Below are 25,025 nucleotides of genomic sequence, written 5' to 3'. Positions count from 1 at the left end.
CAGAATTGCTTTTCTCCCAGAATGAAACCCAAGGCTAGTAGCCGTTTCAAAGGGTCCTCCTTGAAGAGGTGTCTGGGAAGGAGGTCATCTAGATTCATCTCCAAAGATGCAGGGATTGACTTTCCATGGTGCCAAATCGATAAGTGAACCAAAGAGTGGGTTCACACTTGGCTGGACTTGAGGATAAGTAGCAAAATCCCAAAGTACTTGAAAGTTCTGGTTGCTTCTTGTCCGGGGGGCTCCTTTTCCTGTCTTCCTTTTCACTGTTGTTGAGTTAAGGAAGCCAAATAGACCCACACAGATAATACATTGTTCGGATATGGGTGAATGTATACAGCGAGAGCAAATTCCGTCTGGGGAAAGTCAGAGGAGTGAATTCCAGTTTGATACACAGCATCAATAACTGACTGTACATCAGTGTATGGCATCTGGATCGGAAATCCTGCAATCTGGGCCAAAGAACAGAAAAACATGTAAATCCACATTTTAGTCATGTCAGTAATTATATGCAAAAAGATTACGGAAGCCTCAAAGAAATAGTAGTCATAAAATAATAATAGTTATTTTGTGGTTGCTTACTGTGTTCTAGGTACAGTATACATATTTAATCCTCAAACTCTGTTTGAGAATTATAGTTGTTTCTATAATAATCCCTACTTTACAGAGAGATGAGCAGAGCCAGGTTGTCTAATGCCAGAGCCTGGACATTAACACTCTGCATATTTGCACCCTTCTAACAATAGAATAGCAAACTGCCAGTAAGGAAATTGTTTGGTCTTACAAATGAGGGATTTAAGTGAGCATTTTGGAAGAATTTATTTAATACTGATTCCCTTTCAATGTATTAGGTGACAACTGTGAGACAGGGTTAAAAGATTAAGGAACATGGATCTATGTATAAAATTATCTAAAACAAATCATAAACCTCCTTCAGGCCTTGGATTGTTTGTTTCAGGAGGCTTTTCCCAACCCTTAAATCTGTTTACATGCTTGTTCCACATGGTTGCACGGTCTTTCCTTAGCTTATATAACAGAATATGTTGCAATTACATGTCTTCTGGTCTAACTAGCCCATAGTCTCTGTGAATACATAAGATTGTGTCTGTCCTGTTTACTGTCACAACCCCAATGCCTGGAACACAAACAATGGTTCACATTTACTAAACACTTGCTGGGTGATAGGGTAAATATTACCTCATTTTATCCTCGCCACCACAACTGCAAAACAGATAACTATTTTTATCCCTGTTGATCTTGTCTAATGGGGTAGAAAGTATAGAGAAGTTAAGTAACTTGGTCAAAGCTAGTGAATTGTTGAGCCAGGATTTGAATGCTAGTTGCAGGATTTAGTGCAGGTTTATGATGACGTGTTATTAAGTAGTCAGATAATTTTACATATATTTAACTCTGTTATGCTTATTGGTTTACTCCTAATTCTATTTTTTTAAAAAAGCAAAACATAAAAACTGCCTCCCTTTTAATGAATGAATAATGACTGCAGATTCCTCCCTGGAAACCTAAGTACTCAACTCCCAACAGGTTCCTTCCTTCCACTCTCAGAAAAGTCATCCTCTAGTCTCCAAGAGGGTGGAGGGAAGGGATCTCACTCTTGGGAGGCTGGGCCTTTCAAAAACCCAATGGGCCAGTTTATAGGGAGGAGCAGGTAAAAGGATTGCCAGAATTAGGAATAGGGTAGGGGAAGAAAAGGAGGATCTTAACAATATACCCAAATGCCCACCATGTTTGATACAGACTTCATGAGCTTGAGATGCCTTTTTTTTATCATCCAAGATGGTGTCAAATGTGTTGGTGAATATATAAGAGAAGAAGTCAGGAGCGAAGCCGAGAATGAATATCTAAATTTGAGAGTAATTTGCATATAGAAGACATTAAAGCTTGCCCAGAGTCCTGTTGCCCAGAAGCAAGGACAGGAAATCCATTCTATTACTACCATCTGGAGACCATTTTCTAGTTTCTTAGTTGCAGGTGGTTTCCTTTTGGGAATCTCTTTCCAAAGTTTGTGGTTTATACATCATAATATATAAACTGTTTCCAAGAAAATGGAATGGAATGTGGTCGTGGTAATAGCTGTTCACTACATTTTAAATTTCTCAGTTTATAAATAAATGCATTTAAATGCCATAGTATCTATCATCTAAGATCAAGATAAAAGGCATTTCAGGGACATTTAGGATTACTATTATTTGGCAATTAACAAATAAATAAAATAAATGTAATTAATGCATTTAATTATATACAAACCCAATAAAATTGTCGTAGACTCGTAAATTCACTGTCTTCTTCAGAGGAAACAGAGCATCCAGTGCCAAGTTCTAGCTTAGGAAGAATTTGTCGCAAAATAGAAGTACATTGTCTGTTCCAACGTGTTGGCTGATTAGGTCGCCATTCCATAATTTTACATTTCAGAGTCCTTTCAATTCTACAATAAGATTATATTTATGACAAATTAAAACTTATTTAATAAATGTGAAAAGAGTTTTGTCACTTTAGTCAAGCATGAAAATGATTCATTTTTTTATTTTGGAGGAAACCAGACCTCTGTCACTGGGGATATCTGCCATTATTCACATTAATCAAGTCTGGGAGAAACAGGCTCTTGCTTTGCTTGGGAAAGCAAGAAGCTTCCTGGAGTAGCCAGCAATTAGATGTCAAAGGCACCTTTCTTTTCCAGTTACCTGTGTGTAGGCTGCTACCTACTGAGTATGATTTGATACCTACTATTTGTTTACTGGTTTGGCATTCCTATTCTCCAAGATCCTCCTTTAACATAAAGACGTTGGGTTCCCAAGAGACCACCTTTACAAAAATTCGGATATCTGGTCTTGACTAATGTTAGCAGAGATGGGTTTATTAGATCAGTTAATTCAGTAAGCAGAGTTGGGAGGAAATGAGGCATTGGACTGGTGAGTATGATGATCAGTTTCCACTATAACAATGTATACTCCATAAAGTTGGGGATTTTTGCCTGTATACCCCACCCCCAAAACAGTGCCTGGTGATGGACTGTTCTAGGGAGGGAGGGAAGTGGAGCACAATGTAGGTTGGTTGATGGGACCCTCCTGGGAAGCCTGTGCAGAATGAGTGTGTGCTACAGAAGAAGCTCTGGAAGTCCGTTTTGGCTGAGTCTATAGTGTAACTAAGTAGTTTGGAGTTTGCAGAGAGTGTCAGTAGTGGCTAGGCATCAGAATCACCTGTAGGACTTTATCAATATATATATATTTCACCTCCAGACACTGATTCAACAGGTCTGGTCTGGGACGCTGGCACCTGTATATTTAAATAGTTTAGGAAGCAAGTCTGATGAAAACCAGAAGTTGCGAACCATTTCACAACTGCATTTCTTTCTTTTTTGTTAAGAATTTAAAAAGAAGATCGCTTCTTGGACCTTTGGCTAAGATCAAGTGTAAGAATTTAAAAAGAAGAATAGGACTAAGAGGGAGAGGTTATATACTAGTGAAAGAAGGAAGTGTCAGAATGATTTTTGTCATGTTCTGTTTTGATTAGTTGGTAGTGGCTTACATGCCTACCTGTTATGTCAGCATGAGTCACTAGAGGCAGTCAGATATAGAAGTTTCTAACACATCTGGTGTAGGAGGAAGGCCTGCTATAAAGATTGTGTCAAGCCTTTGGGCTTGACTGAACAACTCGTGTGTGTGTGTGTGTGTGTGTGTGTGTGTGTGTGTGTGTGTTTGGAGAAGGGCAAGAGCCTTGGAGGGATCTACCATCCAACTTGGATATTTTTACAAAGTTGTGGGCCATTTACCTTCGGGTCCTTCCGAGAAGTAATATCTACTGCATTGTTTACTATAAGCTCAACAGCTGTCTGTGTTGAGAACTTCCCAAGAGTAGCCCACAGTATTTTCCAAAGGCAACCATTTTTAACTTGGCCTATTATTTCAAAGAGCATCTGAGATCACAGAGGATTTGCTTTTCAATGCATGTACCAAAGAACAGATGACTCAACGGTAGTAACTATTATATAATCTCCATTTCACACTTCTGTTGCTGAATCTAATACGTATTTTGAAACACTGATTTAGAGTGTAACAGATTGAAATGCTTGGCCTCTCTGACCCCATTTGTTTAAGCCTGCTGTGTTCTTGCATACAGACATGCTAATCATTAGAGGAATTCTGCTTGCAGCTTGAGTTTTTACAAAAACAGCCCCTTGCCAGAAGATGCCTCTCTGGAGGAGATGGAGGAAAGGGGTATAAAAGTAATTATCATTTATCAAAGATTTGCAAGAGCCTCAAGACTGGACTCATATCAGCTGGAGTCAATGGACTTAGAACAAAGAGATTGAGAGATTTTTCCATCTTTTTGGGTCCCTACTGAACCCATGTGTCTGCGGCTGTCAGTCACCTCGCGCCTCTCCCGTTTCCCCTTCCCTGACATAAAAGAAGCCCGAACTCTGTACTTTCTTAAGATGGACTTGAAAAACTACTGGGTTCTCATCTCAGTTGGCACCTTCGCAATCAATAAACCTCTCCTTACTCCAAACTGTGACATTTTGAGTTTTGGCCTTTCCAAGTGAGCACTTGAACTTTGGACCAATAACAAGAGGACTATAAACGGTGGCTGAATGAAAGATTATGGAGAAAACATGATAATCATAATGCAAGTGTATGTGGATCATACCTGGTCTTTAGATCATCTACCATGCTTTTATTAGTATCAATATAAATTATTTCTTCAGGCTGAAAGACAAAAAATTGAAAATTAGAAAAGATTCTAGGGAGGCCATTTTCATATCACAGTCACCCCTGGAGTGCTAACTATTCTGAGGGGGAACCCAAACCCGTCTCATGTGGTAAAAACACTGAATCACAGATTGTGGGGAAAACAGCTGTGTTAGGCTTACGCACTGGTTTACCTGCTGCAAACACTTGGCTTGATTAGTGCGTGGGCACGTGGCAAGCACCATGTGTGGATAGTCTATGTAAGGCTATGGGTGTTTGCGCTCAGGGTGGATTGTGGATGGCAGATGGCAGATGGCAGATTGCTTGCCTGCCTGCCTGCCCACCACTGTGAGGGGCCATTTTGCTGTTCATTCGCTTGCTGCTGTGAGAAGTGGTTTTCCCCTGCCAGTTTCTGTGTCCGCTGTTGCAAGACTTTATTAAACGGGAATGGCCCAACGCTTTCTGGCTCTGCAGTTTTTCTACAGATTGCCCAAATCCAACATGAACCTGCATGGCCTTAGCCACCGGCATTACAGGGGGCAACACTTTGTTAGGCCTCTAGGTCCTCGAAAGTTTCAGGAGTGATTTGAGAAGGCTCAGCCTGTCAGGTAATGATCTAAACCAGTGGGTCCCAAAGTGTGGTCGGGAAACTTGTTAGAGATTCAGATTCTCTGCCTCCACCTCAGACCCACTGAATCAGAAACTCTGAGGGGAAGGCCCAGCAGTTCGTGTTTCAACAAGCCTTCGGTGGCTGTGATGCCCCCATGGTAGGAGAGCCACTGATCAGGGGAAAAGGTCACGTCTGGGAGTTTCCCACAACAGAACATGGCAAAGGACAGGAGAGACTGAAGCAAGGAAGTATGAAATCCAGTAGCTTCTTGCAGAGGCTGCCAACTATTCCAAACAGGACAGGTAGACTGAATTCCCTGATTGCTGTTGCTAACCACTGTCTGCCCCTCCAAACCACGCCCCCTCACTAACTCCTCCCTCTTCCCCAACCCTCCAATCCTGGCAACTCTTGTGGATTAGTTAGACACCCTTCAAACCTGAGAAAGGGGCCTATGTTACATTGATTTGATAAATTCATGGAGTGTTAATCCACTCTCCTTTTCTGGCAAAGGCCCCTTTCTTCCAGGGAATTCATATCCTTTAAAACTTCAAGAGGCTTTCCCTGTTAACTCATCTTTGAATCCCCACATTCTCATTAAGTGCACTCAACTTTGTGTTCTCAATTGTGATAACAAAAACAGTATTCACTATAGAGAGTGGTTATTGTTAAGGTGACCAACTTTTTTCCAATGAAAAGGAGGACAAAAATAAATGGAAGAAAACAATATCATAAATAAAAGAAACATTTTAGTCATTGCAACAATAATACACCATAATATGATAAATGCGTAATAAAAACATTTGTAATATTTTACATTGTAATTATGCTTACATGCCCATTAATTTTTAATAATACTTGTAAGAAAAAAGTACTCATTTAGATACAAATACGTCACATCACACGCAATGGATCGACTCTGCATGGATTGAATACGGATATTTAGAGATTAGTCTTCCAATATCAAAAAGGAGGATGTGTATGAGAATACTTTTCGAGGGAGGACGGAACTTACAAAAGAAGGACTGTCCTCCCTAAAGGAGGACGATTGGTCACCTTATTATTGTGGTGTGTGTATGGCAAGGCAGAAGATCAAGGACCATTAACTTACAGGGAAAAATCAGTAGAGATACAAGTCAAAGGCAACTATGAGTATTACGTTTATAGATTCAACGTGGCAAAAGGTTTAGATTCCATTCTCAGCCTTAGTGGCTATTAAAGACACAATTTTGATCGTGGCAGCCCTTGCCATGGTAGTGTTAGTTTCTGATTGCCCTGAGGATAAAGGTCCAAATCCCTCCCAGGACTCTGCTCACCCCAGAGCTCATCTCTGCTTCCTCTCTAGCAGCAGCCAAACCGGCCTTTCAGCTCCTTGGCAGACATCTCCTTCCACTGCAGTCTTCAAGCCTGCTCTTGCCGCTCTCTACTGGGAGCGTTCTTTTACCCGATTTTATCTAGGCAAACTCCTGCTCACCCTTCCTCACCATGCTGGCCATGACGTTTTTCCAGGAAGTCCCTGCAGCTCTCCTTCCTGTCAGGGCCCCCTGGAGTGTGCTCCCAAAGTCCTTTCATTTCTTCTGTGACAGCACTACCACTCTGCACGACAAGTGCTTGTTTCCTGCTGTTTCTCCTTCTAGAATATGAGTCCCAAGAACACTGAGACAGGTATTTTTCTTTGTGGTACCCATACCTAGCATAGCGCTGGCTCATAGCAGGCACTCAGAACACATACACATTACCTGAATGAATAACAGAATGATTAATAGGGAAAAAAGGTCCTGGCCGGTTGGCTCAGTGGTAGAGCGTCGGCCTGGCTGCGGAAGTCCCGGGTTCGATTCCTGGCCAGGGCACACAGGAGAGGCGCCCATCTGCCTCTCCAGCCCTCCCCCTCTCCTTCCTCTCTGTCTCTCTCTTCCCCTCCCGCAGCGAGGCTCCATTGAAGCAAAAGATGGCCGGGTGCTGGGGATGGCTCCTTGGCCTCTGCCCCAGGCGCTAGAGTGGCTCTGGTCGCGACAGAGCGACACGCCAGATGGGCAGAGCATCGCCCCCTGGTGGGCATGCCGGGTGGATCCCGGTCAGGCGCATGCGGGAGTCTGTCTGACTGCCTCCCCATTTCCAGCTTCAGAAAAATACAAAAAAAAAAAAAAAAAAAAAAAAAAAAAAAAAAGGGAAAAAACCCCCACCTCATCTCTAAATATATCATTTTCTCCCTAGAAGACAGCAATACTCACAACTTTGGGATGGGAAAAGCAAGATATGGCCTGTGGATGCTATAAATGTGGTTTGTTCAAGGGAGATAAGCACATTTCCGCTCTTTAAAATAACTTTACAAACAGGATATATGTGTGTGGGTGTGGGTGTGTGTGTGTGTGCGCGCACACATGAGCGTGCATTTTGCGTTGTGTATAATATATACACACACATATATAAAGCATATGACTATATGCTTACAGCTGCATGGAGAATGTTTTAAAGGATGCGCAGTGGTTATTTCTTAGAGAGTAGAAAAAGTGTGGAAAAGGAGAGAAACTCTTCACTTTTATATGCTTTGGTATTGTTTGATATTTTTTCCCAAACCACCGTGCATTCTTTTTAATAGTGTAAACTGCCTCAAATATACAGACAAGCATAAAGAATAATGTCACTAACATCCTTCTAACATACCTTACCACATAGCTAGGTCTAATCTTTGCATTCTTTTATATTTGATTTATATTTTTTTAAAAGAGGTAAAACAGTACAGATAGCTTTGAAGTACTCTATCTACCTCTCTCTGATCCCATGCCTTTTTTTACTTCCCCAAAGCTAACCTTTAACCTAAATTCTGTATTTATTATTCTTTTTTTTTTTTTAAGGATCTGCAGGAGGGTTCTTCTTTTTTTTTAATATTAATATTTTTTTATTAAATTTAATGCAGTGACATTGATAAATCAGGGTACATATGTTGAGAGAAAATATCTCTAGATTATTTTGACATTTGATTGTGCTGTATACCCCTCTCGCAAAGTTAAATTGTCTTCTGTCACCTTCTATCTGGTTTTCTTTGTGCCCCTCCCCTCCCCTAACCCCTCTCTCCTTCTTCACCCCCTCCCCCCTCCCCCAACCCCCCCGCCCCTGTTGCCATCACATTCTTGTTCATGTCTCTGAGTCTCATTTTTATGTCCCTTCTATGTATGGATTCATCTCAGTTTTTTTTCTGATTTACTTATTTCACTCCGTATAATGTTATCAAGGTCCATCCATGTTATTGTAAATGATCCGATGTCATCATTTCTTATGGCTGAGTAGTATTCCATAGTATATATGTACCAAAGTTTTTTAATCCACTCGTCCTCTGATGGACACTTGGGCTGTTTCCAGATCTTCGCTATTGTGAACAATGCTGCCACAAACATGCGGGTGTGTTTCTCCTTTTCGAGCCGTTCTATGGTGTCCTTGGGGTATATTCCTAAAAGTGGGATAGCTGGGTCAAAAGGCGGTTCGATTTTCAGTTTTCTGAGGAATCTCCATACTGTTTTCCACAGTGGCTGCACCAGTCTGCATTCCCACCAGCAGTGCAGGAGGGTCCCCTTTTCTCCACATCCTCGCCAGCACTTATTCTGTGTTGTTTTGTTGATAAGCGCCATTCTGACTGGTGTAAGGTGATATCTCATTGTGGTTCTAATTTGCATTTCTCTAATGATTAGTGATGTTGAGCATTTTTTCATATGCCTATTGGCCATCTGTATGTCCTCTTTGGAGAAGTGTCTATTCATCTCTTTTGCCCATTTTTGGATTGGGTTGTTTGTCTTCCTGGTGTTGAGTTTTACAAGTTCTTTATAAATTTTGGTTATTAACCCCTTATCAGACGTATTGTCAAATATGTTCTCCCATTGTGTAGTTTGTCTTTTTATTCTGTTCTTGTTGTCTTTAGCTGTGCAAAAGCTCTTTAGTTTGATATAGTCCCATTTGTTTATCCTGTCTTTTATTTCACTTCCCCGTGGAGATAAATCAGCAAATATATTGCTCCGAGAGATGTCGGAGAGCTTACTGCCTCTTAGTTTTCTTCTAAGATGCTTATGGTTTCACGGCCTACATTCAAGTCTTTTATCCATTTTGAGTTTATTTTTGTGAGTGGTGTAAGCTGGTGATCTAGTTTCATTTTTTGGCAGGTAGCTGTCCAATTTTCCCAACACCATTTGTTAAAGAGGCTGTCTTTACTCCATTGTATTTCCTTACCTCCTTTGTCAAATATCAGTTGTCCACAGAACTGTGGGTTTATTTCTGGGTTCTCTGTTCTATTCCATTGATCTATATGCCTGTTCTTATGCCAGTACCAAGCTGTTTTGAGTACAATGGCCTTGTAGTATAACTTGATATCAGGAAGTGTGATACCTCCCACTTTATTCTTCTTTTTTAAGATTGCTGAGGCTATTCGTGTCCTTTTTTGGTTCCATATAAATTTTTGGAATATGTGTTCTATATCTTTGAAGTGTGTCATTGGTATTTTAATTGGTATTGCATTGAATTTATAGATTGCTTTGGGTAATATAGACATTTTAATGATGTTTATTCTTCCTAACCATGAGCACGGTATATGCTTCCACTTGTTTGTATCTTCCTTGATTTCTTTTATCAATGTTTTGTAATTTTCCGAGTACAAGTCTTTAGTCTCCTTGGTTAAGTTTACTCCTAGGTACTTTATTTTTTTGGTTGTAATTGTGAAGGGGATTGTTTCCTTAATTTTTCTTTCTGACTGTTCATTGTTGGTGTATAAAAATGCTTCTGATTTCTGAGTATTGATTTTATATCCTGCCACTTTGCTGAATTTATTTATCAGGTCCAGTAGTTTTTTGACTGAGACTTTAGGGTTTTCTATATACAATATCATATCATCTGCAAATAATGATAGTTTTACTTCTTCTTTTCCAACTTGAATGCCTTTTATTTCTTCTTCTTGTCTGCTTGCTGTGGCTAGGACTTCCAGGACTATGTTAAATAAGAGTGGTGAAAGGGGGCACCCCTGCCTTGTTCCTGATCTTAAGGGGATTGCTTTTCATTTTTGCCCATTGAGTATGATGTTGGCTGTGGGTTTCTCATAGATGGCTTTTATCATGTTGAGGTATGTTCCCTGTATTCCCACTTTGCTGAGAGTTTTGATCATGAATGGGTGCTGGATTTTATCAAATGCTTTTTCTGCATCTATTGAAATTATCATATGGTTTTTCTCCTTCTTTTTGTTTATGTGATGAATCACATTGATTGATTTACGAATATTGTACCAGCCTTGCCTCCCCAGAATAAATCCCACTTGATCATGGTGTATGATTTTTTCCATATATTGTTGGATCCGGTTTGCTAATATTTTGTTGAGGATTTTAGCATCTATATTCATCAGAGATATTGGCCTATAATTTTCTTTCTTTGTATTGTCTTTGCCTGGTTTTGGAATCAGAATTATGCTCGCCTCATAAAAGGAGTTTGGAAGTCTTCCTTCCTCTTGAATTTTTTGAAATAGTTTGAGAAGGATAGGAGTTAGTTCTTCTTTGAATATTTGGTAGAATTCCATTGTGAAGCCATCGGGCCCCGGACTTTTCTTTGTTGGGAGTTTTTTGATAACTGTTTCAATCTCCTTTGGTGTAATCGGTCTGTTTAAGTTTTCTGATTCTTCCAGGTTGATTTTTGGAAGATTGTACGTTTCAAGGAATTTGTCCATTTCATCTAGGTTGTCTAGTTTTTTGGCATACAGTTCTTCATAGTATTTTCTTACAATATTTTGTATTTCTGTTGTGTCAGTTGTTATTTCTCCTCTCTCATTTCTAATTTTATTTATTTGAGTCCTCTCTCTCTTTTTCTTGGTGAGTCTACTTAAAGGTTCATCAATCTTGTTTACCTTTTCAAAGAACCAGCTCCTAGTTTCATTGATCCTCTGTATTGTTTCTTTAGCCTCTATGTCATTTATTTCTGCTCTGATCTTTATTATTTCCTTCCTTCTACTACATTTGGGCTTTACTTGCTGTTCTTTTTCTAATTCTTTTAGATGCAGGGTTAAGTTGTTTATTTGAGCTTTTTCTAGCTTCTGAAAGTGTGCCTGTAGTGCTATGAACTTCCCTCTCAGCACTGCTTTCGCTGTGTCCCATAAATTTTGAGTTGTTGTATGCTCATTGTCATTCGTTTCTAGGAATTTCTTTATTTCTTCTTTGATCTCATTCTTAATCCATTCATTATTTAACACCCTGCTATTTAGTTTCCATGTGTTTGAGAATTTTTGAGCTTTTCTGCTGTGATTCATTTCTAGTTTCATGCCGTTGTGATCGGAGAAAGTGCTTGATATGATTTCAGTCTTCTTGAATTTGTTGAGAGCACTTTTGTGCCCTAACATGTGGTCTATCCTAGAGAATGTACCATGAGCACTTGAAAAGAATGTATATTCTGCTGCTTTAGGGTGAAAGGTTCTGAAGATATCTATTAAATCGAGTTGATCTAGTGTTTCCAATAAGTCTGCTGTTTCTTTGTTAATTTTCTTTCTTGAGGATCTATCTAGTGATGTTAGTGGGGTATTGAAATCCCCTACTATTATAGTATTGCTGTTGATCTCGCCCTTTAAATCCATCAAAGTCTGTTTTATATATTTGGGTGCTCCTATATTAGGTGCATAGATATTTATAATAGTTATATCTTCCTGTTGGATTACTCCCTTTATCATTATGTAGTGGCCTTCTTTATCTCTTACTATATCCTTTGTTTTAAAGTCCAATTTGTCTGATATAAGTATTGCTACCCCAGCTTTTTTTTCATTTCCGTTTGCATGAAACGTTTTTTTCCATCCTTTTACCTTCAATCTGTGTGTGTCTTTTGTTCTAAGGTGTGTCTCTTGTAGACAACATATGTATGGGTCCTGTTTTCTTATCCACGCAGCTACCCTATGTCTTTTGATTGGATCATTTAATCCATTTACATTTAAGGTTATTATTGATATGTAGTTGTTTATTGCCATTTTCTTCTTTAAAGGTGTATTCCTTTTTCTTTTTTTTTTTTCTGTATTCTTTTCCCACTTTATCTGTTTACACCAGGACCCTTAATATTTCCTGCAGCATTGGTTTGGTTGTAATGAATTCCTTGAGTTGTTTTTTGTCTGGGAAGCTTTTTATTTCTCCTTCAATTTTAAACGATAGCCTTGCTGGATAAAGTAGTCTTGGTTGTAGGTTCTTGTTCTGCATTACTTTGAATATTTCTTGCCATTCCCTTCTGGCCTCAAGTGTTTCTGTTGAGAAGTCAGATGTCATCCTTATGGGGGCTCCTTTGTAGGTGATAACTTTTTTTTCTCTTGCAGCTTTTAATATTTTCTCTTTATCGCTTAGCTTTGGTATTTTAATTATGATGTGTCTTGGTGTAGGTTTCTTTGGGTTTCTCTTTAATGGAGTCCTCTGTGCTTCTTGGATTTGTGAGAGTTTCTCTTGCATTAATTTAGGGAAGTTTTCAGCTATGATATGATTGAACAAAGTCTCTATCCCTTGTTCTTTTTCTTCTTCTTCAGGAACCCCTATGATGCAGATGTTATTTCTCTTCATGTTGTCACAGAGCTCTCTAAGAGTTTCCTCTGACTTTTTGAGTCTTTTTTCTCTTTTCTTCTCTGCTTTCATGCCTTCATTCCAGTTGTCTTCTAACTCGCTGATTCGATCCTCTGCTCTATCTATCCTGTTTTTAATTCCTTCCATTGTGGTCTTTATTTCTGATATTGTATTTGTCGTCTCCAACTGATTCTTTTTTATACTTGCTATTTCTTTATTTAGGTTTTCAAACTGCCCCTCCATTGTTGTTCTAAGATCCCTAAGCATCCTTACAATCATTATTTTGAACTCCGCATCTGGAAGTTTGATTATTTCCATATCACTCAGTTCATCTCTCAAAAGTGTCTCTTGTGGTTTCATTTGGATTGCACTCCTTTGTTTTCTCATCTTCTTCTTCTTCTTTTTTTTTTATTTGTAGATTTGATTGAGTCTAGGCTTGGTGTTGTCTGCCTCCAGTTTTCAATTGTGTTATTTTTAGGTCTTCGTGGGTTGGTATCAGCTATTATTTGTAATCCACTTTCGGATTTGGGCAGCTTTGAAGTCTTGATTTGTTTGTTTTCTTAACAGGTGATAGTCTTGTTAACTGATCTCAGCAGGGGGCTTCCTTGAAACTGTATCCAGGAATGCTGTGGGTGTAACCTGAGACGCTGAAGGTCTCTTCCTCCAACTAATCTCACTGGGGGCAGGGTTTTTTCTCTCAGCTTCAGTAGGGGGAGGTGTATCTCAGATCTCCATGGAGACCTGAGTTACTGCCCCTCCTCCCCACTTCTTGTTTTCAGCTGTGTCTTGTTGTGCTGATTGGAGCTGGATAGATGTCCGGAGATCTCTGATCCGGAAGCACTTCAGCTCTGTTTTGTGAAAGGTTCAGTCCCTCCCCCAGCTATGGCCGCCTCCAGCACGAATGAGTCAGCTTTTTTATTTTGTTTCTTGCATACCTTAGCCCCTCACAGTCTGTCCCTCTCCCTGTCTTTTCCACTTGGGAGATAAGCTGGTCTTTTCAACCCACCTTGCTCCCTGGTCGCCAGGTAAGTGGCTGTGAGCAGTAGTTTCTGCTCTTTTTCCTCTGTGAAATCCTCTCTGGGCTCTCAGCCTCACCCCCCTCCTTCCCTTCCTGTAAGCAGAGGAGATTCAGGCACTCCTTACCAGGATTATTGTGGCTTCCTCTTTGCTCCTTGGTTTTTGAGAGCTGTTCTTGCAGTTCAGTGTTGGTTTTTCATGCTGATTTTTTCTAAATTGATTTGTATTCCAGTTTGGTGTTGAGAGCTGGGCGTCTGTGCATCCGCCTACTCCGCTGCCATCTTCTCTCCTTTGTATTTATTATTCTTATAAATGCTTTTATACTGTCCTACATATCTATATATATACATAAACAACATAGTTTTCAAACTTCATATAAATGTTTTTAGGTTGTATGTGTCCTTTGACATCTTTACTTTGCTTAGCATTATTAGATTGTTTTATTTATTCATGTTGATATACATGACTCCAGGGCAGTGATTCTCAACCTTGGCTGCACATCAGAATCACCTGGGAGCTTAATATACTACTGATGTGTGGATTCTACCCTGAGAGACTCTGATGTAATGAATGTACAGTCAGGTTGAGAACTATTATAAATTGGTTCATACATTTTTTTTTTTTTTTTGTATTTTCCCGAAGCTGGAACGGGGAGAGACAGTCAGACAGACTCCCGCATGCGCCCGACTGGGATACACCCGGCACGCCCACCAGGGGGCAACGCTCTGCCCACCAGGGGGCGATGCTCTGCCCCTCTGGGGCGTCGCTCTGTTGCGACCAGAGTCACTCTAGTGCCTGGGGCAGAGGCCAAGGAGCCATCCCCAGCGCCCGGGCCATCTTTGCTCCAATGGAGCCTCGCTGCAGGAGGGGAAGAGAGAGACAGAGAGGAAGGGGGGGGTGGAGAAGCAGATGGGTGCTTCTCCTGTGTGCCCTGGCTGGGAATCGAACCCGGGACCCCTCGCACGCCAGGCCGACGCTCTACCACTGAGCCAACCGGCCAGGGCCATACATATTTTTTTTTTTTTTTTTTTACTGCTGTTTAGAAGTTTTCATAATCTGAATACTACACAATTCATGTATTGATTTTCTGGTTGATGAATTGTTCACAATTTTTTTTCTATCTTAAGCTACTCTGTAATGAACATTATCATATTTGTCTCCCTGCACAAGCTCCGAAAGGGTATATACTTAGAAGCCGAATCGGAGAAATCAAAGGGTGAGCATTTTCAACGTTACAGATATTATATTGCTTTCCAAAGTGTTTATAGCAATTTATGCTCCCACTGTTTCTCTGCCTCTTTGCTAAACACTTGGTATGACCACACCGAATATTTTTGACAATCTTATGCATGTGAAATAGTGTTTCATTGTAGTATTTCCCTGATTATGAGTGAGGTTGAGCATTTGAGTTTCTGCTTCTATGAATTGCCTCCTACTTGTTTTTTTTTTTTTTTTTTGCATATTTCTGAAGCTGGAAACAGGGAGAGACAGTCAGACAGACTCCCGCATGCGCCCGACCGGGATCCACCCGGCACGCCCACCATGGGGCAACGCTCTGCCCACCAGGGGGCGATGCTCTGCCCATCCTGGGCGTCACCATGTTGCCACCAGAGCCACTCTAGCGCCTGGGGCAGAGGCCACAGAGCCATCCCCAGCGCCCGGGCCATCTTTGCTCCAATGGAGCCTTGGCTGCGGGAGGGGAAGAGAGAGGAAGGCGCGGCAGAGGGGTGGAGAAGCAAATGGGCGCTTCTCCTGTGTGCCCTGGCCGGGAATCGAACCCAGGTCCTCCGCACGCTAGGCCGACGCTCTACCGCTGAGCCAACCGGCCAGGGCCCATCTCCTACTTGTTTTTCTATTGTTCTTTTCTATTTATCTCATCTCCTCCCTCCCTCCCCCTGGGCTCAGAGCTCCTAGTGTTTGAATTTTGCAGTTGCCTACTTGCCTGCCATACTATGGCCCTCAATCCAGAAATAGCTGTTAAAATAGAACTTGGGATACTGAGTCCAGAGTAATACTGAGGATGTCACAGACCCACTGGCTGGCCATCTGTTGATTCAGTTGGTTCCCGACTTCATGCCTGTGTTTTGGTCTGCCTCCAAGTCCCAGACTGTGAGTCTGCCACTTTTCCTTTGCACCTTCTTCCAGAACTAGCCCAAACTTGGGCTGGATGGTAGAGGAAGCTATATTTTATTAATGTTGTCAAACAATTCCACAAGCAATCAGCTATATAACATAACAAGAGCTGTCACAACTAGTAAAGAAACAAGGGTAACTTTCATACTGACACACCTGGAAAAGTATGATTTACCTGTATACTTTGTGCTTGTGTCCCTTGAAAATTTTTTGGAAGCAATGGTTTCCAGAAACTTTCCTTCGAATAGTCAAAATATACAGCCATTGGTGTATTATTCTGTTGAATATTAAACCAGACCTATTAAAACATTAACATAAAATCAGTACAGGCCCTGGCCGGTTGGCTCAGCGGTAGAGCGTCGGCCTGGCGTGCGGGGGACCCGGGTTCGATTCCCGGCCAGGGCACATAGGAGAAGCGCCCATTTGCTTCTCCACCCCCCCCTCCTTCCTCTCTGTCTCTCTCTTCCCCTTCTACAGCCAAGGCTCCATTGGAGCAAAGATGGCCCGGGCGCTGGGGATGGCTCCTTGGCCTCTGCCCCAGGCACTAGAGTGGCTCTGGTCACGGCAGAGCGACGCCCCGGAGGGGCAGAGCATCGCCCCCTGGTGGGCAGAGCCTCGCCCCTGGTGGGCGTGCCGGGTGGATCCCGGTCGGGCGCATGCGGGAGTCTGTCTGACTTCCTCTCCCCGTTTCCAGCTTCAGAAAAATACAAAAAACAAAAAAACAAAAAACCCCATAAAAACAGGACAGGCCCATGGGAGCCCCAAGATCACAACTGGTTAGGACGAAGCAAAATTATCCTGCCCTACTACCCTATAAAGTGGCAGAAGCCAAGGGAGGCTCTGAGGTAGGAGGCAAAGACATTCCAGGCTTATATGAACATTAGACTGTCCGTTGGTTCTCAACTTTAGAGTGACTACAGAATCATTTGGGGGTGGAGCTTTAGGGATGAAAGATTTCCCTGGTCTCACACCTGAGAGATTCTAATTGAACTTTTTATTTTCTTCAAAGTTCCTCACATAATTCTAATGCATAGCCAGGGTCAAGGATAACTAATTTGACTCTTGAGGAGAGAGTTTAAACCTTTGAGTAGTGAGATTTTTTTTTATGCTAGCTGACCCCAGTGAGTTTTTTTTTTCAAAAAAATAAAATTAGTTCCAGTTCCAGTTTTATTAACTTAAAATCATATTTGTTTGATGGCCAATTTATGAAAACAAGAACATACATTTGCCTTTTTTTAATGTTGCCCTACACATTTTTAAAATGAATCGATCGTACTCTGGATGGTCAGGAGGCATGAAGATATACATGAACGTTCGTACTACCCAAAGGCTTAAATTAAGATCTCTGCCCTGACTCCCAATATACTTACGTTTCTATGATCAAACAAACAATCTACACTTTGTAAAGGACAAAATGGGTCAAACTGCTTATGACATTGTCCAGTTAAAGGATTCCAAAGCAAATATTCATCAGTTTCATGAGTTAATACATAAGCCACATGCCCCTGTATGAGGAAAAGAAGTTAAAATCATTTCGGGCGGGTAATTGACTTAACACATTTTTTCAAGTGAAAATTACAATGTAAGCATGTGGTATTTCTGATTTCTAAAAGTATTTTCTAGGCTTTTTAACATTTTTTGTAAAAGGAAGAGGCAGAGGCTCCAGAAACCCTTAGGCCTGGGCTAGCATGAGGATTCAAGTGAGAGAACTTTCGAAGCCCTACTGCCATGTATAGTCCCACAGGGGTTCCCTCATGACAGAAAGATACATTGTTCTAACAAAGTCAGTACACGCTGACAGTTTCCCAACAGCTAATCCTAAAGTGGTGTCTAGTTCACACCGGGGTGGTAAATGGACTAGCCCTGCTTTGAGTAGAATATACTGGGGAGACTTGAGGTGAGCATCACACAGAGCTAGGGAATAGAACGTGACATAAGGCTCTGTAAAAGCCAAGTGGAGTTAAAAAGCCATTAAATTAATTTTGAGGACAAGATTAAAAACTCTTTTGAGGAATAAAAGTCATATTATGATTTTTCTCTGCACATAGTTTTTGAAGTGCAAATGTTTCTTAGCAAGGAATAAAAATGTCAGGTAACAATAATAATGATTATTTACCATTTACTGAGTATTTATGTACAAAAGCTACTCTATTCAGCATTCACACTAATTTTCTTGCTTTGATTCACTCTAAATTCTGTGCAGTAGGGATATCATTATGCTAATTTTTCAGATGAGAAATCGAAGGTTAAGAAGCTTGTCTAGGGCAACAGTAAATGGCATTATTCCTGTTTTAGGAGGAGATAGCTGGAGCTCAGAGAAGTTAAAAAGGATGAGATCAGTCAGTAAAATGCATTGCTAGGTTTTAAAACCCTCTCTGACTGACCCCCAAACCCATACTTTTAACACGGTGTTATGTAGCCTGGTTTCCCTAATGCCAAAGCACTTGTTCTTTATCATTGCGTTCATCTCCTTTACAGTAAAGAGGCTTCACCTCAACCACAGGTCTAAAAGCAAACGTTTATTGAAAATATTGTTCACTGCTGCCATCTAGTGGTTCTTAAAACTACAGCAGGCGATCATATGGGGAAATGAACCATTAGGCTTTTAGCTCACAAGACTGATGGAAATAATAAACTATGTCAAGGAAATATAGAGAAATAAGCAATCAATGAAAAGATAATATGAAACAAGACTGGAAATTTTGACACTGATAAAAATATTCAGATTGAAAGAGAAACGGAAAGAAGACAGCTTTCTGGAAGTATGAATACACAAGTACATAAATTGTAAAAACTTCAGATAGGTTAATACATGAATTTCTGGCCCACTCTTGTACAAGTAAAAAGTAAGCAATGGAGAACAGGGAGAAGTATTTCTTATGGATTTTAAAATATAGCTTTAGAAACATAAAGAGTATGGTGGCAATAGTGGTTAACAATCACAGCTACTACTGTAACTATTACTGCATCCACCACTGCCACCACCATTACTGAGCATTTACCATCAACCAATGCTCTTCTCAGTGCCACATATTTACTATGTAATTGAGTATTTCTAGTAACCCCCTCAGGTAGTACTGTTATTAGTACTATTTTGCAGAGAAGAAAAACAAAAGAAAGTCATTCTTTACCTTGTAGAACTTTTGGTGAACCAACATTAGTCTCACAACTAAATAATTGCTTGTCCAAAAGTTATTTAATTAGCTTGTGAAAAAATGGAAGTTTGGGAATGAAGTATTTTAAACTTGTAGCTGATGGCTGATTATATTTGTTTACACTATTTAAATATTAACTCCAACACTTACTTCTAACATTGAGGTTCCCAGGAGGACCAAAGCTTTCTTTCCAAAATACAAAAAGAAATTACAGAGAAGTATGGCATGCTCCTCCTTATTTCCAATAGCCAAACTGATGCAGCGCTAAGGTAAAACAAAAGCAACAGTAAAAAGGAGGTGAAGGTCCTGGCTGGTTGGCTCAGCTGTAGAGCATCAGTCCTGGGTTTGATTCCTAGCCAGGGCATACAGGAGAAGTGCCCATCTGCTTCTCCACCCCTCCCCCTCTCTTTTCTCTCTATCTCTCTTCCCGTCCCGCAGCCAAGGCTCCATCGGAGCAAAGTTGGCCCGGGAGCTGAGGATGGCTCCATGGCCTCTGCTGCAGGCACTAAAATAGCTCAGTTGCTGAGCAATGGAGCAACAGCCCCACATGGGCAGAGCATCACCCCCTGGTGGGCATGCTGGGTGGATCCCGGTTGGGCGCATGCAGAAGTCTGTCTGACTGCCTCTCCACTTCTAACTTTGGAAAAATACAAAAAAAAAAAAAAAAAAAGAAAGAAAGAAAAAGAAAATAAAAGAAGAAAGTGGTGGAGAGGAAGCTGAGAAGTGCAATGAATACTAGGATGACTGCAAAGCCAAAAGCTCTGGCATCATTTGCCTGATACAATGACACCAGGGCATCAGGAGGAATCATTAATTTAGAGCATAGGAGTTACCTTTACTATGGGACACTTAATGTGGATACTGAAAAAGAGACCAAATAATTTATCATCTAAAATGGGACATTTTGTTTAGGATAAATATTAAACTGTCCTGGGCAAATAAGAGCATATGGATTGGTATTTTAAGAAAACTCATTTGATAGGAAATCATGTGTTTTTGGAGGGAGGGATCCTTTGGTCAATGGTGTTCCCTCTGTTCTGTACTAATACAGTGCTCTCAACTCAAAGAAAGAAAGAGATCTTAGTTGGAACCCAATCAGAAAAAAAGACTGAAACTTCTTCAACCCAAAAAGCTGAACAGCTGGGCTGGGTATAATCAAATACAGGGGTAAGCAAAAGTAGGTTTACAGTTGTAATACAAATAAATATTACAATCACTAATCCATAATATAAGAATAAACTCTGCCTACTCACAACTGTAAACCCATTTTTGCCCACCCTGTGTAAGGTGCCTAATTAAGCAGTTGTAGCAGGAGATAAGACACAGCAGAGGTGGTGGACTGGTGGTCTAGGATTTAGTTCTAGTTTATAGGTATGTTTTGTTTGGTCCCAGTATGTTTTTAAACAATTGGAAGATTCCATGATAAAACTTTGGATATGACCTCTCTTGAAAAATCAAAACATACATGGGACCAAATGTTTTTACAGCAAGTATCTGTTGTTGTTGAGTAGCAGCAGCAACATTTAGTTAGGATGTGTGCTTTCTAGTCCACTATAATCCCCGAGAAAGGGCTGTGGTGGCCAGGGAGACTGGGGAGCAGGGAGCCAGGAGATCATACAAGTGACTATTTACCAATCAGTATGAAAGCATTTAACAACTGATACAGACACATCAGTACACACTGGCTGAATGTGATGGTGAGGGATAGAGGCTAGGGCAGATGGTAACTTGGCTCTTCGGGAAGAAAAGTGAACAGAAGAGTAAAGAGCAGAATATAAGTTGTCTTCAATGTCAGGCCACTAGGTTCCCCTACCTGGATTTCATAAGAGGAAGGAATGGTTGAGAGTAGGTAACCAATACACTGAGTTCCAGAGGCTTTGCATCTGTTATCCTTTAAAACTCTTATATGACACAGAGGAGGAAATTAAGCTCCAAAGAAACTAAACAACTTATCTTAGATCACACAGAGCTATGAAGTAGTTGAGGTAGGATTTGAAGCAAGGCTTTATTCCAAAGACTGTATGTTTGGTAAAAGAAAATAACTTACGTCTTGTTACAATCTAATTAGTCACACACTCATGGGCATCCCATCCCCAAAGAGTTCATATCAATGGGCAGACACGTGCCAAGAGGAATCTTATACCTGTAGTAACCTCTCCGTTATGGGTAGTATTTGGAGTGGGGGGGGGGTGTCTCAGAAGTATTTGCCTGAATGGTTATTTTTAGTTATGTTAGAGACTATCTTTCAATGTTCTGAAGGATCATAATACATCTGAACACATTCTGATTAGTTCAAAGAGTCTCAGAAAAGTCCAGAGTTCATGACATCTCTTTGAGTTCTACCAGATTTGAATCACTGAATCACTAGAACCACGTGTTTGTGTCTCCCTTGTTCTTACTAATCAGAAGGCAAGGTAACCTACCTATGGAGTTAACCCTGTGTCTCCTAAATCCAATCAGCTCAAATCTAGCCTTTCATTCTAGATAAGCCCTAGGACTATTAGTTCCAGATGGAAAGTGTCTCTTATAGGCTCCCATCATACTAATATTTTTCAATTAAAAATATTTATGGAATGCTTGAAAAATTTAAAGCAGTGTACAAGTGATAAATATAAAAATAAAAGAGTCAAGTCTTCCTATTCAAGGAGATTAAATTTGAGATGTATTTGTATAGAATACGGGTGTTGGGTCAATATATAAGCAACTAAATATTATGTAAAGTGGAATGGAAGAAGTGCTCTAATTGAGGTTGCCAGATTTTGGGGAGAATAGATTGCTCAGTTAAATTTAAACTGCAGATAAACAAATATTTTAGTATAAATATGACCCAAATATTTCATTGTGCCTGTATTTTAGTTGGCAACCAATCTAAAGAGAACTTTAATCTATGTGCTAAGAAAGAGTACTGTAATACAAACTCTTCATTCAGATGTGGAGAGACTGGGATACCTGGGGAGTGGTGACATTTGCCCTAGACTTAAGGGTATGACAAGCTACATGGTGACAAGCCATATTTCTCTCTGGAGATGGTCATAATATTATATTCCTAAAATTCCTATTGAATCAAAATATTGTGAGCTACCACTTATAACATTAACATTTTTTGTCTTTCAGAATTATTTCTGTGGATTGTTAATAGAACTGAAAATTATTTATTTAATTATATTTTTATATACTTTGTTTTTTTAGGTGAGAGGAGGAGAGATAGTGAGGCAGACTCCCGCATGCGCCCTGACCAGGATCCATCTGGCAACCTTATTAAGGCCAATGAATACCAACCTACTTTTAGTGCCTGAAGTTCATGCGATCTAAAGGAGCTTCCCTCAGCACCTGGCCCACACTCGAACCAATTGAGCCACTGGCTGCAGGAGGAGAAGAGGGAAAGAAGGGGAGAGGGAGAGAGAAGAAGCTGATAGTTGTTTCTCCAGTGTGCACTGACCAGAAATCAAACCTAGGACGTCCATATCCTGGGCTGACCCTCTATCTACTGAGCCACCAGCCAATGCAAAGCTATTCAAACAAATTCTTTAAAATTATTAAATTATCAAAGGCAATGTAATACATATTTTGAAAACAGGTTTTTTTTTTAAAAAAAAATAAAAGCAAGAAATATTATACATTTTAATTATAAAATGTAATTTGTTACCTCTGATGTCATCCATATATCAAAACCATCATTTTCATCCAGTGTATCAGGCATAACAGGAATCAAAGATACAAAGTGAGCAATGAGGTCCTAGAATAGTATTAAGTAACATTATTGCTTTATATGCCATAATATTACATTTAGTATGTCCTATGAAGTTTATGCCATTATTATTATTATTTTACAGAAGAGGCAGCAAGCTTAGAGTGCTAGGATAATTTGCCCAGTGTCACACAGCTAACATAATATAAACCCCAATCAACCTGACTCTAGAGCATGCCTCTTAACCATTACATTTCACTGTAATAAATTATTGAAATTTTAAATATGATACATTACATATATACTTTAAAATACAGTTGTTAAACTTAAAAAGAGATGTTGAAGAACAGCATAAGTTTGATTTAATTTGCTTTTAGGTTGAAAATCAGAACTACTTTTGTTAATATAAGCTGTTATGCACTATTGCTGAGGAAGATATTAGTATAGCTGCTTTCTCAAACAACAGAAATTATACTGTTAGTTCTTCCCCCCTAGGACTAGAGACAAGAACTCAGACTAAAGTAGGAAAAGAGAAAGGGATACAAATAAATAATGAGTTAACACAGAAAGTTTCACTAACATCTTCATTAATTTACAATAGCCAGCATTTATGAGCTATTATGACCTCCAATGCTGTCACAGTTCACAATCCTTAACAAGCAAAGGAACTAAGATTTGTGTGTGTGTGTGTGTGTGTAAATACAAATATTATCTTTGAAATAAATCTAAAAGCACTATCATCTCCTTGGACTTTGGTTGTCAGGAAGCAGGAAGGAAGAGACTCAGGATGAAAAGGCAACCTAAATTAAAATTTTTGATTTTAGTTGAAAGGGTCCAGTTAGGGGAGCTTCATAATGGACAAATAAATATTCTAAGGAGAGCCAAGTGACTGAATCAAACCTGAACAAATGAAAGGTATATGATTTTTCATAGATGCCCTTTAATCAAACCTTACTTTTTTCTTAAAGGGTAGATAGATATAACTCTGCTTTCATATTTTCCTTTCTCAAAGTGAAAGGACGTATATCTTCTTTTAAATCTATAATGAACAAATCTTCATTCTCTAAGTAATTAAAATTTAAATATGTGTCTATTTTGTCAGCTGGTAAATAAATAGGCATAGAGTCACATAGGGAAGGTGTAGGAAGTCTTATATTGGCAGTTTACATAGAAAAACATAACACGGTTTTCTTCATTCCCACATACAATAAGAAGCAATCCTTAGAAGGACACAACCTCTTTAGGTTCAAAACTTTAGTATTCTGGAAGTCTAAGAAAAATTTACGTCATTTTTCAAAGTTTGATAGAAAAGTTATGAAGCCAGTATGGTCACATGAACCGGTGCAGTGACAGTGACACTCTAGTTCAAGTGGGAAGAAAGATCTTCCATCTGGGGCTCAGGAGGACACACTGTAACATAGATGGGTTTTTCTCTTAGGAAACTGAAGGCAAAATAATATTAGTAAGAAACTTATACTTGAAATTAATATTAAAAAATAAACAAGTTTAAAATAAATAAATAAATAAGTAAACAAGTTTTAAAATGTAAATTTGGAGTGATGAAAATATTCTAAAACTTACTATAGAGATGATTGCACAATTTTGTGAGAATAACTAAAAATCATTGAATTGTACACTTTAGATGGGTTAATTAATGGTATGTAAATTATATCTCAATAAAGCTTCTAAAATATAACTTACAAGTGTTGCATTAGAATCATGAAGAAATATATCCAGGAGTTGTTGAGGAGGATTTAATGCCTTGATGTACCTTGTTACTAAGATCTGTATCCCATCATCATTAAAAACAGTAGGTGTGATTCTTCGGTTGGGAAATACTGCCTTACAATTGTTTTTAAAAATCTGTGCTCTCTCCAAAACATCTGTTTGATCTGAAAACTAAAATCAAGTTTACATATTTTAACGTTGTACCATACTGTTCCCACAGGAAAATATCAAGAATCATTTTTTGCCAGCTTTGAAATGGTTGTTACTGGTTTTTAAAATACTTTGCACTTCGGCCCTGGTCAGTTGGCTCAGCAGTAGAGCGTCGGCCTGGCGTGTGGGGGACCCGGGTTCGATTCTCGGCCAGGGCACATAGGAGAAGCGCCCATTTGCTTCTCCACCCCCACCCCCTTCTTCCTCTCTGTCTCTCTCTTCCCCTCCTGCAGCCAA

The 25,025-nt window shown here is 39.8% G+C and overlaps 1 protein-coding gene across 1 annotated transcript in view; it reads right to left on the bottom strand.

The window, feature by feature from the left end:
• Window positions 1–260: 260 nt before the first annotated feature.
• The window catches only part of CC2D2B (coiled-coil and C2 domain containing 2B), a 140,579-nt gene continuing 115,814 nt past the window's right edge, over window positions 261–25,025 (bottom strand). The window contains exons 27-34 of the mRNA XM_066240388.1: window positions 24,552–24,749; window positions 22,809–22,898; window positions 19,313–19,426; window positions 17,378–17,512; window positions 16,183–16,305; window positions 4,660–4,718; window positions 2,263–2,440; window positions 261–449 (exon numbers count right to left, since the gene is read on the bottom strand). Coding sequence (XP_066096485.1) covers window positions 261–449; window positions 2,263–2,440; window positions 4,660–4,718; window positions 16,183–16,305; window positions 17,378–17,512; window positions 19,313–19,426; window positions 22,809–22,898; window positions 24,552–24,749 — 1,086 coding nt within the window. The remainder of the gene's footprint in view (window positions 450–2,262; window positions 2,441–4,659; window positions 4,719–16,182; window positions 16,306–17,377; window positions 17,513–19,312; window positions 19,427–22,808; window positions 22,899–24,551; window positions 24,750–25,025) is intronic.

This window comes from Saccopteryx bilineata, chromosome 7 (assembly GCF_036850765.1).
Source record: "Saccopteryx bilineata isolate mSacBil1 chromosome 7, mSacBil1_pri_phased_curated, whole genome shotgun sequence".
Lineage (NCBI taxonomy): Eukaryota > Metazoa > Chordata > Mammalia > Chiroptera > Emballonuridae > Saccopteryx > Saccopteryx bilineata.
Note: the sequence above shows the minus strand (reverse complement) of the source record. Positions and strands in the feature narration are given on the sequence as shown.